A 15128-nucleotide genomic window follows, 5' to 3' on the forward strand; every position below is an offset into this window, starting at 1 on the left:
CAACACTCTCCCTCCTTCCTTCCTTCCTTCCTTCCTTGTCCACCTTCACAATTCACCCTGATTAACACACCTATCCCCTCCCCGAGGGAGAAAGGAAGGAAGCCCTTCATCAGGTACACTTGATATTTGCACAACTATGGTCAAGATCTTCATTACTTCATTTATTACCACAATTTAGACACAGTAAGTGTCAACTCATATCCCTCCCCCATGGCTGCATATGGTTAAAGCCAGAGAAAACATTACTGACAAGTTTATCTCCCAACACCAGCTTTATAAAAGAATTTTGTTCACTTTTTCTTTTTTTTATTCCTGTGGTGGGTGAAGTGCAGCCTTTGAAGTGCCAGACCCAAATTACGCTGGACAAACCTCCCACACTGTGGATCAACACTGACCGCAGTGGTGGGTCTTTGCCCTGAAGCAAGTGACCAGTGACCGGAGATGGTGTGGAGCTGAGCAGAGCACTCTGGGGCTGCTGCAAAGGCAGCTGAAGTGGAGGGGCCGTCGCCTGTCAAGGCAGAGCAGGTCGCCCACCCTTTCAAGTTCCTAAGACTCGTCACCGCTTGTGAAACTTCTGAAGCTGGTCTCCCCCGAGTTGATTCAGACTCACAAATGTCAAGCCTAAGTCAGCAAGCCTTCACAAGCACTGGGTAGCTCTGATGTGCCATCAGAGAAAGCAACCTACTAGAAAAGCTCTAGTGATGAAAACAGTTGCACAGCATCACCCATGGACTTCTGCCGTCCCCACCCGGCACTGGGAGAACCGGTCGTCCGTGCCCATCAGCTCCAGCAAAGTAGTCTGAGCCATGGCCACATTGTTTTTATAGGTTCTGATCTTTCTCCAGGCAAACAAGACAAAGAGGAAATGGGCTTAAGAAATCATTCATATCTGTGGGAAAGATTAAACTTGTTTATTAATTCATGCAAACATTTTCCAACTTGGGAAGAAAGAGGGCAAAGCCATTAGAAAAGGCCTTTTAAGAAATGAATAAGAGGGAGATTTTAGGATTTACTCTTAACCGACTCCAGGGGGAAACACAATAACAATTTACAGAAACATTCTCACCACATTTGAACAAAATACAATTTTATCTGTAATTTTCAAACTCATTTTCCACTTTAAAGGCGGTTAAAACTCATATTCTTTTCCAGAATTTAAAATGACGTCTGGTTTTTAAATATTTCCTTGTCCAGACAAGTTCCTACTTGCCTCCATAGGATCTGCGAGCTTACAGGAGAGCACGCTCACTCTCAGTCCACCCCTTGCTCTATGAGATAAAAAAAACTGCAGGGAGAAAAAGAGAGTTAGTTTCTAAAATCACCTGGTATACAACGCTGAAAACCAACAACCACAAATAGAGAACAGCACTGAGTTTTCTTTACAGATATGAACAAAAACTTCAATTAAAGCTGTAAGACAATGGAAAGAGTTCCAGTCTCAGGCAGAGTTGGGAGAAAAATTATAGATCTGGCTTCTGACAGTGATTTTTTAAAAATCCACATCAATTTTTCATGACCTTTTTCTCAGGTAGGAAAGTTGGGATTTCAAATCCAACATGTAGAAAAAAGGGCTTAAAGTGTGTTCAAACAACCAATTGTGACAGGTGTGAACCCGCAGCAGTAACGTGACCTGTTAGAGCACAACGATATCATGATGCAGTTGATTAATAATGATGTCTCACTTTTTACAATTTACAAAGCACTCTCACCAACATTTTATTCAGTATAGAGTGGAAGGACACATCAGCTAGGCATTTTAATTTCCTTCATTAATTAATGAATTGAATTAAATCTTTGACATGTATTCATTTTATTTTGTATGAGTCAATTTAACCTTTTTGAAAATTATTCTTTAACACTAATATCAGATCTTACAAGGATCTATGATACTAATATCACTATGTGTTTTAAAACATTGAAATGAATAACTCACTTTGAAATCCCTCCAAATGAACCACTTTAAGTAGCCATTATTTTTAATTGAAATATGATAAATATACAAAATGTCCTATATGGAAATCCTTTGTTTTTATCTTATTAGCAGAGCAATGTAAATTCTTATTTTTTAAATTACATGTTCTGTTTTAACTGATTTATAACAATTGAAATTGTATTTGAGGCTCACAATCTTTATTACATTTTGGGATATAATCACTACCTGCTTGAAATCTTTGTTAAATCTGACAAATATCTTTTTAACATATTCTTTGGAAACGTACAATATCCATTTACTTGAGAGCAATTTGTTGCTATATTTGAATCAAGTTTGGGAAACTATAAATAAGTTACTATGAATTTAAATTGATCAAACTCAGAGCAACTGGTACCTCCTGTTTGGAGGGAAACCACAAAGTTGGACAAGGATCTGAGTATATGCTGATTTGGGAATAGACAGTACAGTATTTAGGTAGATTCATGCAAATGGTGGAAGAGATGCAGTATATTACTGTAATTTTCCCCCTTTGGCCTAGTAACGAAGAGGCCTCAAACTGAGGTCCTAGAAATATTGTTGAGGCCATTGGTGACTCCATGTCTGCAATCTATTCAGATATGCTTGAGGCTGCAAGGAAAGGAAGCCACAGGAAAATGGGAAAACCTGCTTATGAGGCTGAGATGGAGCAGACCCAGTGTTCTCAAAGACTCTTTCAGGGTATCCATGAGATCAAAGCTATCTTCATAATAATACGAAAATGCTCTTTGCCTTTCTTACTCTCATTCTTTCACCAGAGTGCACTGTAGTTTTCGAGAGGCTACATGACATGAGATGATATCATTGTTCTAACTGCTAAAAGAATGTGTGCTCATGAATACATTTAAAATTTTTCTCAGTGTTAAGTTCTAGTACAATAAATATTGACAGATATAACTCACTTAAGAGCTCAAAAAATTTTAAGAGTGTAAAAGAGGAAACATCTGAAATATTGTAGACTGTAGCCCTATCTCACCTGTGACCTGGGGCAAGAAGCAACATTTCTTGGTCCTATTTTCCTCATTTGCAAAACAAGGGGAGTTTGTCCCACTGCCCATTTTACACTTTTAACACTAAGGTTCTGTGGCCTTCCAACACTGAAGTGTTGCTACTGCTGCGGGGGTCTGCTCTGATCAGAGTTGTAGGAGCACAGAATTTTAGAGGCTTAGAGAAGTTAATTAACCTCCCCAGGGTCACACAGGCTGAGGAATGGTGGGACTGGGAGTCAAACCCAAGTCTGTCTCACTGCAGCATTTAACTTGCTATTGAATACTGCTCACTGAAGTGAGGAGCATCGTACATGGGGGCAGGGGGGACCCAGCTTTGACTCTAAAGCCCAGTTCCTAGCCTTGGAGTTAACATTAATGGAGTTAATATTTTCTTTGTTGGTCTTTTTATTTTATATCATTTGTAACTTCTTTATACTATATGAAAAAAGCTGATTACTTCCACTATTTCTATGGTAGCCAAATCCTTCTGCACATCTGGGAACTGGGCATTATTAAAAATAACAAGTTCCTGAGCTTCCCTGGTGGCGCAGTGGTTAAGAATCTGCCTGACAGGGCTTCCCTGGTGGAGCAGTGGTTGAGAGTCCGCCTGCCGATGCAGGGGACACGGGTTCGTGCCCTGGTCCGGGAAGATCCCACATGCCGCAGAGCAGCTGGGCCCGTGAGCCATGGCCGCTGAGCCTGCGCGTCCGGAGCCTGTGCTCCGCAACGGGAGAGGCCGCAGCAGTGAGAGGCCCGCGTACTGCAAAAAAAAAAAAAAAAAAGAATCTGCCTGACAGTGCAGGGGACATGGGTTCGAGCCCTGGTCCGGGAGGATCCCACATGCCACGGAGCAACTAAGCCCGTGTGCCACAACTACTGAGCCCACGTGCCACAACTACCGAAGCCCGCATGCCTAGACCCCGTGCTCTGCAACAAGAGAAGCCACCGCAATGAGAATCCCGTGCACTGCAACAAAGAGTAGCCCCCGCTCGCTGCAAATAGAGAAAGCCTGCACACAGCAACGAAGACCCAATGCAGCCAAAAATAAATAAAAATAAATAAATTTATTAAAAAAATAACAAATTCCCTAATTTATTATGTCATACTCCAGGATTTTCTTATTGCTTGAACATATAGAATAACAGTACTGGGACTTCCCTGGTGGCACAGTTGTTAAGAGCCCGCACTCCCAGTGCAGGGGGCCCGGGTTCAATCCCTGGTCAGGGAACTAGATCTCACATGCATGCCACAACTAAGAGTTCGCACGCCACAACTAAGGAGCCTGCCTGCCACAACTAAAACCCGGCGCAACCAAATAAATAAATAAATAAATATTTTTTTAAAAAGAATAATATAGTACTATAAAATGCACTAACTTTTAAATAAATTTTGCTTCTTTCCAAAAGAAACTGCCACTTTAATGCTGTTTTCTGTTCATCCGTCATTGCAAGAAACTCATTTACCTGGATAAAAAAATTAAATATTTCCAAAGAATATATAGATAACTCATCTTGACAATAATGTAAAACAAATTTGCTCACTGGAAATGGAATTTATCCATAGTAATTACAGGTCAATTCTCTTGATGGAGGAGATAAGGCTAGATAGAAAGGCTCTAAACTGAATGTCTGAAGCCAGCCAGGTGGCTCGGCACAGAAAGCCCCCCTTAACAAAGTGGAAACCACTGAGGCTTAATGGTAAACTTCATGAGTGGGTTCTAACACTAAAAAACATCAAACCTAACATCAAGCACACAAGCTAATCTCTGCTGCTGTGCTATGGGGCAGACTGAGGAAGAGTTCGTGGCTGACCTTATACACCTGGGTAGGTGAAATACTGCCAAACCCTCCTCACAGAGGACCCTGCTCAGTGTCTCCAAGGTGTTGTTTTGCCCATTGTTATGTGACTATATAAAATGTCATGTTTATTCTCCACTGTCACCAAGGACCTCTCTTGTTATTCCTAACAGTTAATGTTAGCTAGGATTTTAATATGCAAATGTAATTATTTGTTCATTAAAACAATGTGTGTTTAAGTCAAGATTGATTTTTCCCAGACCTCTTTATTAATGAATTAATTTCTATCAAATGTTCACCAAAATAACCTATATGTTTGGAGGAGCGAGTTCAATTTGGAAGTATTTCTAAACATCTTTTCCTTTTTATTATTTACCGTGAAGCCCAAAGTCTCCTCAGCAACACTTCCTGTGAGACTACAGGAATGGAGGGTACCTGTGTGATCAGTAAGATCAATTAGCATATAGAAGCTGCGAAAAACTGATTTAAATTCTGAAGAATCTTTGTTGCAAGTTGTACAGGTGCTGGATGCTTCATTTACAATGTAACCACAGCCTGAACTGAAAAGAAACAAAGACAAGATAGAATGTGAAGGCCCTAAGTGACAAATCTGATCTCTAGCAGAAGAATTATCACTTAGACTTTTAGCCTAAGTCAGCACCTGGAATATTTACAGAGTAAGTAATTACAGAGTGCTCAGCACTGAGCAGGGTACAAAGCAGACCTACAAAATAACAAGGAACAATGCACAGCAATACAACATGCTTTCTATGCAGTCAACCTCATTTTCAGTATTCCTGCTTCAGAAACTGGGACAAGCCAGTCCTCTCACAGTTCTGCCTCCTACCTTCCCCCATGCTGGGGTTCTTGCCCAGGATCACTCCCCCACTGGGGCCTTCCTCACTTGCACCCCAGCCCCACCCCCTCCCTTCTCTGAACAGCTGCACAACTTACACTTCAGCACGGACTTACACCCTATCACATCCTATTCCATGTTATTGCAGGTATGTTTGTTTATCTCCTGGCTCAGAGTTTGAGGGCAGGAATCCTGTCTTGTGCCTAGAAAGCCTGGGTTCCATGAATGCTCACTTGGTCCTGTACTAAGTCCTCTGTACATCCACAGAATAACCTGAGGGTTGGGGAGGTTCACACTCTAAATGCTGCTAGTACTGCTAGTGACACATTCTCCTCTCTTTAAGGGGTAATTCCATGCTCTTCTATATTTTTGAAGCAGTCATTACTTTGCCAATTTGAATAGGAAGACATTCAAATTTCTCAAGCAGAGGGAATGATCTGAAGATACTGGTTTCTTGTAAGCCACAGATCACTTTTGAATTAAATTTTAGATACTTTTCCTCAGATATCAATATTAAAGATGTAGGAAAAATAAGGGAGACAATAACATTTCTTTTAATTTTTGAAAAATATTTTTCAAAAAATAAATACCTGCCTTACACAACAGCCTCTACATTAGTTTTTTTCAACTTTAACACCAAATCATACAATGTTTTAAAAATCCATAGGTCAATTTCTTGATTGTGGTGGTTTATCATTTCATACATGATAAAACTATATGAAATTTCACACACACACACACACACGATGCATATTAATCTGGGGAAATCTGAATAAGATCAGTGGATTTAATTAATGTCATTACTGTCTATGATGTGATACTACAGTTTTGCAAAATGTTACCATTGGGGGAAACTGGACAAAGTGTACAGTTTATATATTATTTCTTGCAGTGCCATGTGAATCTAGAACTATGTCAATAAAAATGTCAATTACAAATCCATAGGGAGGCTTTCACAATAACATTTTAGAATTTTTTTTTCTTAGAATTTTCTTGCCAAGCATTTTTTGGCTAAGATTATTAAATCTACTTGGGTTTACTTTTCTATGCAAGTAGATACTAACTTTGACCTAGGAGAGGTTGGAAATCATATTCTTCATACAGTTAAAATAATTTATTAAAATGCTATTACTTGTATTGCTATAGGATGTGGTCACCAAAATAATTTTCGAATTGTCATAAAACAATAGTTTCTCATCCCAGTTAAAAGTTTCGACATTATTATATCTTTCTATTTTAGGGTTGCTGAAACACAGTAAATTAAATTTTGCTTTAAAAGGCAATTATAATTTTGAATCTAAATAGTTTGTCAATTGCATAACCACTTATGCATAATGCATAACCACTATTCAAATGCATAACCACTATTACGTCAAAGAATAGCTTAACTTTTATAGAGTTTAAAATTTATTAACAATAACTGTTTTTATTTCTTACAAGAACGAACTTTCTAAAAGTAATTTGGTTGCTTACCATCTATTTCGAACTACTTTTGTAGTTTCATCATCAATGTTCAGTGTAGAAATGTAAGCATAAAGAATTCCATAGATAGGATCAGCTTTTCCTTCATTCTTCAAAGCTTTTACCTTTAATTGTTCAACTGTATAGACATCAACTATTGTATTTACTAAAAAAGAAAGAAAAGTCATGGAAGTTCTAAATATATTCTAAGAACTCCAAAGGATTATATCCAAATAGAAAAGCTACAAAGCTCAAATGAGAATATGTAGTAGCTTAAGTTATGTAATAGAAAAATTATTATATATGATATATTAAAACTGATTATATAAAAGGCCATAAAAGCAAAAAAAGAAAAGAATGAGAAATTAGTCTTTATTAAAATGAATAATTTCTGATCATCAGAAGATTCCATTAAAAGAATGAAAAGGCAAGCCATAGAGTGGGAGATGCTAGCAATCTATAAGGAGATAAAGGATTCATATCCAGAATATCTAAAGGGTTCTTAAAAATCAATAAGAAAAAGACAAGTCAACTCAATTTTTTAAATGGTGAAGAGACTATATTTATTTATTCATTTATTTATTTTTGGCTGCACCGCATGGCTTAGTTCCCCACAAGCCATGCCACACAGCCGAAAAACAAAACAGAACAAAACAAAACAAAAAAAAACAAAAAGAAAGGAAACATGTTAAATATCCCCCAGGAAAGCGTAACAAAGTTATTCTTTTACAAGTTAATGTGACTTGCAGAATAATTTATTTCATGCTTAATTCAATTGTTACTCTCTCGAGAGGAATTATTAGGAAGTATTTCACCTCCTAGGATGAAGTTACAAGAACATGCCTTCAGGGAATGATTGAAGTCTTCCCTCTGCTTTTCTCCATTCTCCTGAGGGTCTAAGCATAAGCCACAGACGGAAACAAACCACATCCCTTTTTTTTTTTTGGCCACACCACGAGGCATGTGGGATCTTAGCTCCCCAACCAGAGATAGAACTCACGGCCCCTGCTTTGGAAGCGTGGAGTCTTAACCACTGGCCTGCCAGGGAAGTCCCAGCATCCCTTTTAAAGTCAAGCTTCAGTCTGGGGTCTGTGAACACATGACATTTTATGCAAAATTCTATGTGTGGGTACAGCTACTTTTCTGGGGAAAGGGTCATAGCTCTCATCAGATTGGCAAAAGGTTATATAAGCCTCCAAAAGTTTTAAACTACCTTTTTAAAAGTGGAAGTATAGGGCTTCCCTGGGTGGCGCAGTGGTTAAGAATCTGCCTGCCAATGCAGGGAACACGGGTTTGAGCCCTGGTCTGGGAAGATCCCACATGCCGTGGAGCAACTAAGCCCGTGAGCCACAACTACTGAGCCTGCGCGTCTGGAGCCTGTGCTCCGGTACGGGAGAGGCCGCGACAGTAAGAGGCCCGCGCACCGCGATGAAGAGTGGCCCCTGCTCACCACAACTGGAGAAAGCCCTCTCACAGAAACGAAGACCCAACACAGCCAAAAATAAATAAATAAATAAATAAAAAGTGGAAGTGTAGCAGTTACATAATAAGAATACAATATCTTTTACTAAGTAACTTTATAGGCCCAAATTCTGGCCTTTTAAAAATTCAAATAATATTTAAAGGTCACTTACAATTTGTGGATTCTTTCAAATAACTGTCAATTTCATCATCCAGAGGATTCGTTTCTTTATTTTCTCTTATAAAATTCAATAGGATGTTAGCTTCTGGTGTATCTTAATTGAAAATGCATAATAAGTAAACAGCAAACTGATTATTTTTTAAATCACTGTAAATGATCCAAAATTATTTTTAACAGTAAAAAGTGAAGACGTATAAGATACAATCAAACACAATATTACAAAGCCATTAACAATGTGATGGGGTGCTCCATTAACGCAGAGAGATGTACACCAGATATCATGAGTTTAAAGAGCAGCTTACAAAACATTGTCATACAATTCCCTTTCATTTTAAAAAAGATACATGAGCAAAATTACCTGGAAGAATATGTACCAAAGAAATGATTTTCTCTTATGAGATGGTGAATTTACAGCTGATCTTTCTTTTCCTTTTTATGCTTTTATGTATTTTTTGAATTTTGTATGTATTTCTTTTCTAGTCAGAAAAAAATTTTTTTAAGGTTGTTTAAAAAGCTTGCTCCAGGGGCTTCCCTGGTGGCGCAGTGGTTGAGAGTCTGCCTGCTGATGCAGGGGACACGGGTTCGTGCCCCGGTCCGGGAAGATCCCACATGCTGGCTACGGAGCGGCTGGGCCCATGAGCCATGGCTGCTGAGCCTGCGCGTCCGGAGCCTGTGCTCCGCAACGGGAGAGACCACAACAGTGAGAGGCCCGCGTACCGCAAATAAATAAATAAATAAATAAATAAATAAAAATAAAAAAAATAAAAAGCTTGCTCCAGACTTGCCTGGCAGTGCAGTGGTTAAGAATCTGCCTGCCAATGCAGGGGACACGGGTTCGATCCCTGGTCTGGGAAGATCCCACATGCCGCAGAGCATCTAAGACCGTGTGCCACAACTACTGAGCCTGCTCTCTGGGGTCCATGAGCCACAACTACTGAGCCCACGTGCCACAGCTACTGAAGCCCATGTGCCTAGAGCCCATGCTCCACAAGAAGAGAAGCCACCGCAATGAGAAGCCTGTGCACCACAACAAAGAGTAGCCCCCCGCTAGCCACAACTACAGAAAGCCCAATGCAGACAAAAATAAATAAATAAATAAATAAATTTTAAAGAAGATTCCTATAATTTAAAAAAAAAACAAAACCTTGCTCCTCAGGACTTCCTTGGTGGTCCAGTGGTTAAGGATCCGCCTTCCAATGCAGGGGATGTGGGTTTGATCCCTGGGTCAGGGAACTAAGATCCCACATGCCACGGGGCAACTAAGCCCATGCACCACAGCTACTGAGCCCAAGTGCTCTAGAGCCCACACAACACAACTGGAGAGAAGCCTGCCTGTGTGCTCTGGAGCCCGTGCACCACAACTAGAGTCTGTGTGCCACAACTAGAGAGCTTGTGTGCTGTGGAGCTATGCGCCACAACTAGAAAGAAGCTTGCGTGCTGCAACTAAAGACCCCACATGCCACAATGAAGACCCGAAGCAGCCAAATAAATAAATAAAATACTTAAAAAGACAAAAAACTTGCTCCTCAATTTGGGACATGAGTATCCTCAGGAATAGTGAGATAATGTGTCAGAAGGCACGAATCTGATTTTGAAGAGGGCTCTCTAACTCTGACACCCTTCAACTCCAAGCCCCAACCTCTAACACCTGCTTGTCTTCAGCCCTCCCTCACCATCTCCAACATTCTGCAAACCGTCCTGCCAATGCTTGGACCCCCTGACTCCCCTGGACAGAGTCAGGGTTTCTTCCTCCTCGTCCTGTTGTACCACAAGTCTTATCACTGTTGGTTCTTTCTCAGAACTAGACTGGAATCCCAGACAGGGGTTTTGCCTTTTCATTTCTGTACTTCAATTATAGTGACTATCCTTCCATCCATCTGAGCACCCATCCACTCATGTACTTCCTTGTTCCAGAAAGTGTTAAAGTTACCTCAGTAGTTGGCAAATAAAAGGCATTCACTAAATATCTGTAAATTAATGAGCATCCTGGGACAGAAGCTGGTAGGAAGGGTGGGGTGTAGGCACTGCTGCCAAGAGCTCTAAGGACAACAGGGTCATCCCAGACTGTCTGTGGGGGGACAGAAATTCTTCCTTCCCCATCTGATGAACTCTCTCAGGGCAGAAAGCCTGGACATGCTGGCTAGGATGAAAGCTCAAACCATTTACATGTTCTTAACTTCTGTGTGGCATGTGTAGCCCAGGAAATTAGAAATAAGACTGATTTAAATAAACATAGTGAAATTCACACACCGTTATACATATTCTCCTTTATATTTGTCTCCTTGAGAAATAAGGCATTTATTCTAATGATGTTAGCATTGCTCAAAACACTTTGACATTTCCCCTTTGAATCTGTTTTCAGAGCCAAACGCACAACATCCTTCAAATCTGTCTTATTAACTTAGTCTTGAGGTTTCGATACGATTAGTACTGTCAAGCTTGATAACCTTTTCCACCAGACAAATCCAACTGTCTTTTAGAAATTTTCCCAGACCAAATTTACCCTTAGAGGATGAAGATTTTCTATCATTGATGTTATTAAATATACTAAAAATAGTCTATTAGTATTAATAAAATATTAAAAATAAGAAACCATAGCACCCTCCTCAAAAGAAAAAAAAAGTAATTGAAGAGTGACATTATTGCCCTGTGGTAAGAACTGACCATGGTTGTGTCCCCACTAATTTACAACAAAGAAGCCAGAGCAATCCTTTTAGAACTTAGATAATGTCACTGCCCTGCTCCCCCTTTCCTACAAAGTAAAAGCCAGCATTCTTTTATCAGTAAGTCCTTCTCGATCGCCTCCATTTCTTCTCTGACCTCCACTCCTCCTCCTGCCCTGCTCTATCAGATCCAGCCACACTGGCCTCAGGGCCTTTGCACTGGCTGGTCCCTCTGCCTGGTGTGCTCTTTTCCCATGGTTAACCCCCTCACTGCCTCACAACATCTTTGCTCAAATGTTGCCCTCCCAGTGAGGCCTACCTGACCACCCTATGTAAACAGCAACCTGCCCTACACACACCGTGGCATTCTAGACCCTCCTGACCCTCTTCCTCTTTTACTTCTCAAGCATTTCATAATTCATGGATGTGTTATCTTTAATGTTCATTCTCTGTCTCCCCCCTGCTAGGACGTGAGCTCCGTGAGCAGGAGAGATATTTGTGTTTTGTCACTGGACCCAGAACAGTGCCCAGCATACAGCATGTGCACAGTAGATGAGAGCTCAACAAGAACAAATCAATGAGTGTCGTATCACCTCCCATGATACTGCTTTTAAGGAGACAACATTCCTGCGGTAGATGAGCAAGATCCAACATACTTATATTTTAAAAGTCTTGTTATTTTATATCATATCTCATAGTAATTTTACTTTTAAAAATTCTGATAAGTTTGGTCAAAGACAAAATTGCTTTATAGTTCTCAGTCACTATTAATGCTTCATTATTGACCAGTAGAGTGAACTTATATTTAAAATGATACCTACTATATTTATATCTTCTTGAGATTTTGAAGGATTATTCACTTCTGGGAATTGTGTACTCTTCTGCAGTGTTGGGCTGATCTTTCTATTTGCACTACAAAGCACTCTGAGGATGCTTAAGAGCACCAACCCCTCATCTCCCCAAACCTGCTTCCCTGATTTCATGCTGGAACAGCTTTAAACCCTTTAACAACCACTAACAATTATGAACTAATGATACTATATATATGTTCTCCACTCTCTAGTGCTGTTACTTGAATGTAGTAAAATTAAATTTATTTTTTAAATAGTCAATAATTTAGGTTATCCAATCAATAGCAATGAGCTCTCAAAATCATCACAAGGGATGATGCTTTAAAAATGAGTCTGGGGCTTCCCTGGTGGCACAGTGGTTGAGAATCTGCCTGCCAATGCAGGGGATACGGGTTCGAGCCCTGGTCTGGGAAGATCCCACATGCCACGGAGCAACTGGGCCCATGAGCCACAACTACTGAGCCTGCGCATCTGGAACCTGTGCTCCACAACAAGAGAGGCCACAACAGTGAGAGGCCCACGCACCGCGATGAAGAGTGGCCCCTGCTTGCCACAACTAGAGAACGCCCTCGCACAGAAACGAAGACCCAACACAGCCAAAAATAAATAAATTTATTTTTTAAAAAAAAGAGTCTGGTTTTTCACATTTCTTTTGTAAAGATATCAAAGATATAGCTCATTGTAAGTTTTTCAAAGTCATATGAAGCAGTTTTTCACTTTTAATTCAAATGAAATCCAAGCTTCATTCTTAAACACACTGCACAAATACTGTAATACATGATGTAGTCATTTCCAAAGGGATAAAAAATTTCAGATAGCTTTTTACCTGGATTAGTTGTAATAATGGTTTTTGAGATTACAGTTGCTGTCATGCAGTTCCGAAATTTGTCAAAACTTATTCTTACATCTGAGGCAAATATTACTGTTTGGGAAAAAAGCCATTTTAAAATTATTACACAGGGGGATAAAAAAATGACAAATACTGAACACAATCGTTGAAGTATGATACCTGTTTCTCGTGGCACCCAGCTCTGTGCAAGTAGAATAGATTCATTATCCCAACTGCATGTGTTAAAAAAGAAGTGATAAAAATCAAATACATTAGAAAAAAACTGGCAGTGACCACATTATTTACCAGAAAAAGGATGTCTTAATGGATGAGGTTAATAATCCCCCATACGGTCCAAGGCACAGTTAAGGATTTTGGCTTCTCCTGCATTTTGCAGGGCTACACTGCCTATTTCACAGAAAATTTAACACCTATGAAAATCATTCCTTTCAGCACCATTCATCTCTAACAACGTCTGCTCCTTCAATTCCTTCTTTTCCTATCACTCAGGTCACTCCAGGCTAGTTAGAACTGAGTGACTACTCAAAAGTTTTAAAATTTTGAAGTCACTCTTTCATGCCATTAAGGGAGGGCCCCCACCATGGATAAACTGCTCAGGGGACTTGATAGGTTGAAGCCCTGTTTCAAATTAAGTGCTTTCTTTGGTACCCAGGCATCTGGAGTCTAAACAATACCATGTTATATCCTGTGATGCTTCAGGATGTAGCCCTGCCCCACATCTGACACACTGGGAGCCCCACAGAACCCAGCCTGTGACAATGCTTGCTTTTCTACCATCTTTCCATGGCTTGGCTCCAGGGTACCACCCAAGGAATCAGAGAAGGTCTGGCTTGTTGTTTATCAATGAGACTTAGTAAATGACGATTTGTTACAAAACAGAGTACAATAATAAACAAGTTACAGTAGAGTCCATCTATGAAATCCCATGCCAACTAAAGATCTCATTTTAAGGTAATCATAGACTGTAATGACTCAACATACAAGAGAAAGGTTTATTTTTTAAATATCATTTCTATATCATTACTCCTCTCCTGATATGAAATCCATCATCTCCTGATGAAATTAAAATGTCTGACTTGGTGATAATAGCACAGATTTCACAGTTTGGAACAGATGTGGGAAGTTACCATAACATTGCAAAAGAAGACTCTGTTTCATCATAGAGTTTAACTTCACACCTCTGGCCTTTTCTTCGGTCTGAAGTTGTAAAGTATTTTGGCTCTCCAACCTTAGAAATTGAAGAAATCATTATTTTTCTTCACCTAGAGTTGTAGAGGTACTTAAATATTTGTTGATGGAAATACTCAAATGTTTACTTTTTAAAAAACAAATTAGAAATATCAAAATAGCTAGAATCACTAATATATATTTGATGATCTAACAGCATCTTTTATCTCTGAACTAGGTGTATTTAAGTTGTAAGTCACACACTTTGATTGAAGAGAGATACAGATATGTGTGCTTTAAGTCAAGACTGTGGGATCTTTTCAACATGTCAGACAAATGCTCCATGACAAGTCCCTGGGTGGCATCTATGTGGACTCAGTGAGGGTAGAAAGTACATTTTCAATATCTATGTATCCCCATGGCTTAGCGCAGGGACTGGCACGGAGTTCATGTGACTGGATGAATTCATCTCTCTGGGCCTCAGTGTCCTTGTCCTGCTAGCCCAGGTATGGATATTGATACCCCCTTTGCTGCCTTCCTAGGGACAAGGTGGTGAGAATCGAATGAGGGATACATGGGAATGTGCTTTGATATACCGTTTGATTCAGTCCACACTGTGGTGTAAGAGGATCATGGAGGTAGAGGTGAACTCAGGGGCCCTTCTGTGCCCTCAGGGAGTTCTCACATGGAACAGCAGCACCTCTGATGGCCACACAGCAATAGCCCAAGCATGGACAGTCAGCTGCCCCCTATGCCACTGTCACCCATGCATCTATTGTCAGGGCTGAGCTCCTTGGGAAGGAGCTGAAGAAAGAGTCACAGCTGCCTGCAAAAGAGAGCATCTAGAAAGAAAGTCAGAGGAAAGGACAGCCAGAGTATGAGAG

The 15128-nt window shown here is 40.1% G+C and overlaps 1 protein-coding gene across 1 annotated transcript in view; it reads right to left on the reverse strand.

Moving 5' to 3' along the window:
* Positions 1 to 948: 948 nt before the first annotated feature.
* MEIOB (meiosis specific with OB-fold) overlaps positions 949 to 15128 on the reverse strand; it is a 31406-nt gene continuing 17226 nt past the window's right edge. The window contains exons 7-13 of the mRNA XM_079720236.1: positions 14205 to 14305; positions 13237 to 13289; positions 13054 to 13149; positions 8706 to 8807; positions 7084 to 7237; positions 5131 to 5314; positions 949 to 1285 (exon numbers count right to left, since the gene is read on the reverse strand). Coding sequence (XP_079576362.1) covers positions 1175 to 1285; positions 5131 to 5314; positions 7084 to 7237; positions 8706 to 8807; positions 13054 to 13149; positions 13237 to 13289; positions 14205 to 14305 — 801 coding nt within the window. The 3' untranslated portion in view covers positions 949 to 1174. The remainder of the gene's footprint in view (positions 1286 to 5130; positions 5315 to 7083; positions 7238 to 8705; positions 8808 to 13053; positions 13150 to 13236; positions 13290 to 14204; positions 14306 to 15128) is intronic.

This window comes from Hyperoodon ampullatus (assembly GCF_949752795.1).
Source record: "Hyperoodon ampullatus genome assembly, chromosome: 14".
Taxonomy (NCBI): Eukaryota; Metazoa; Chordata; class Mammalia; order Artiodactyla; family Ziphiidae; genus Hyperoodon; species Hyperoodon ampullatus.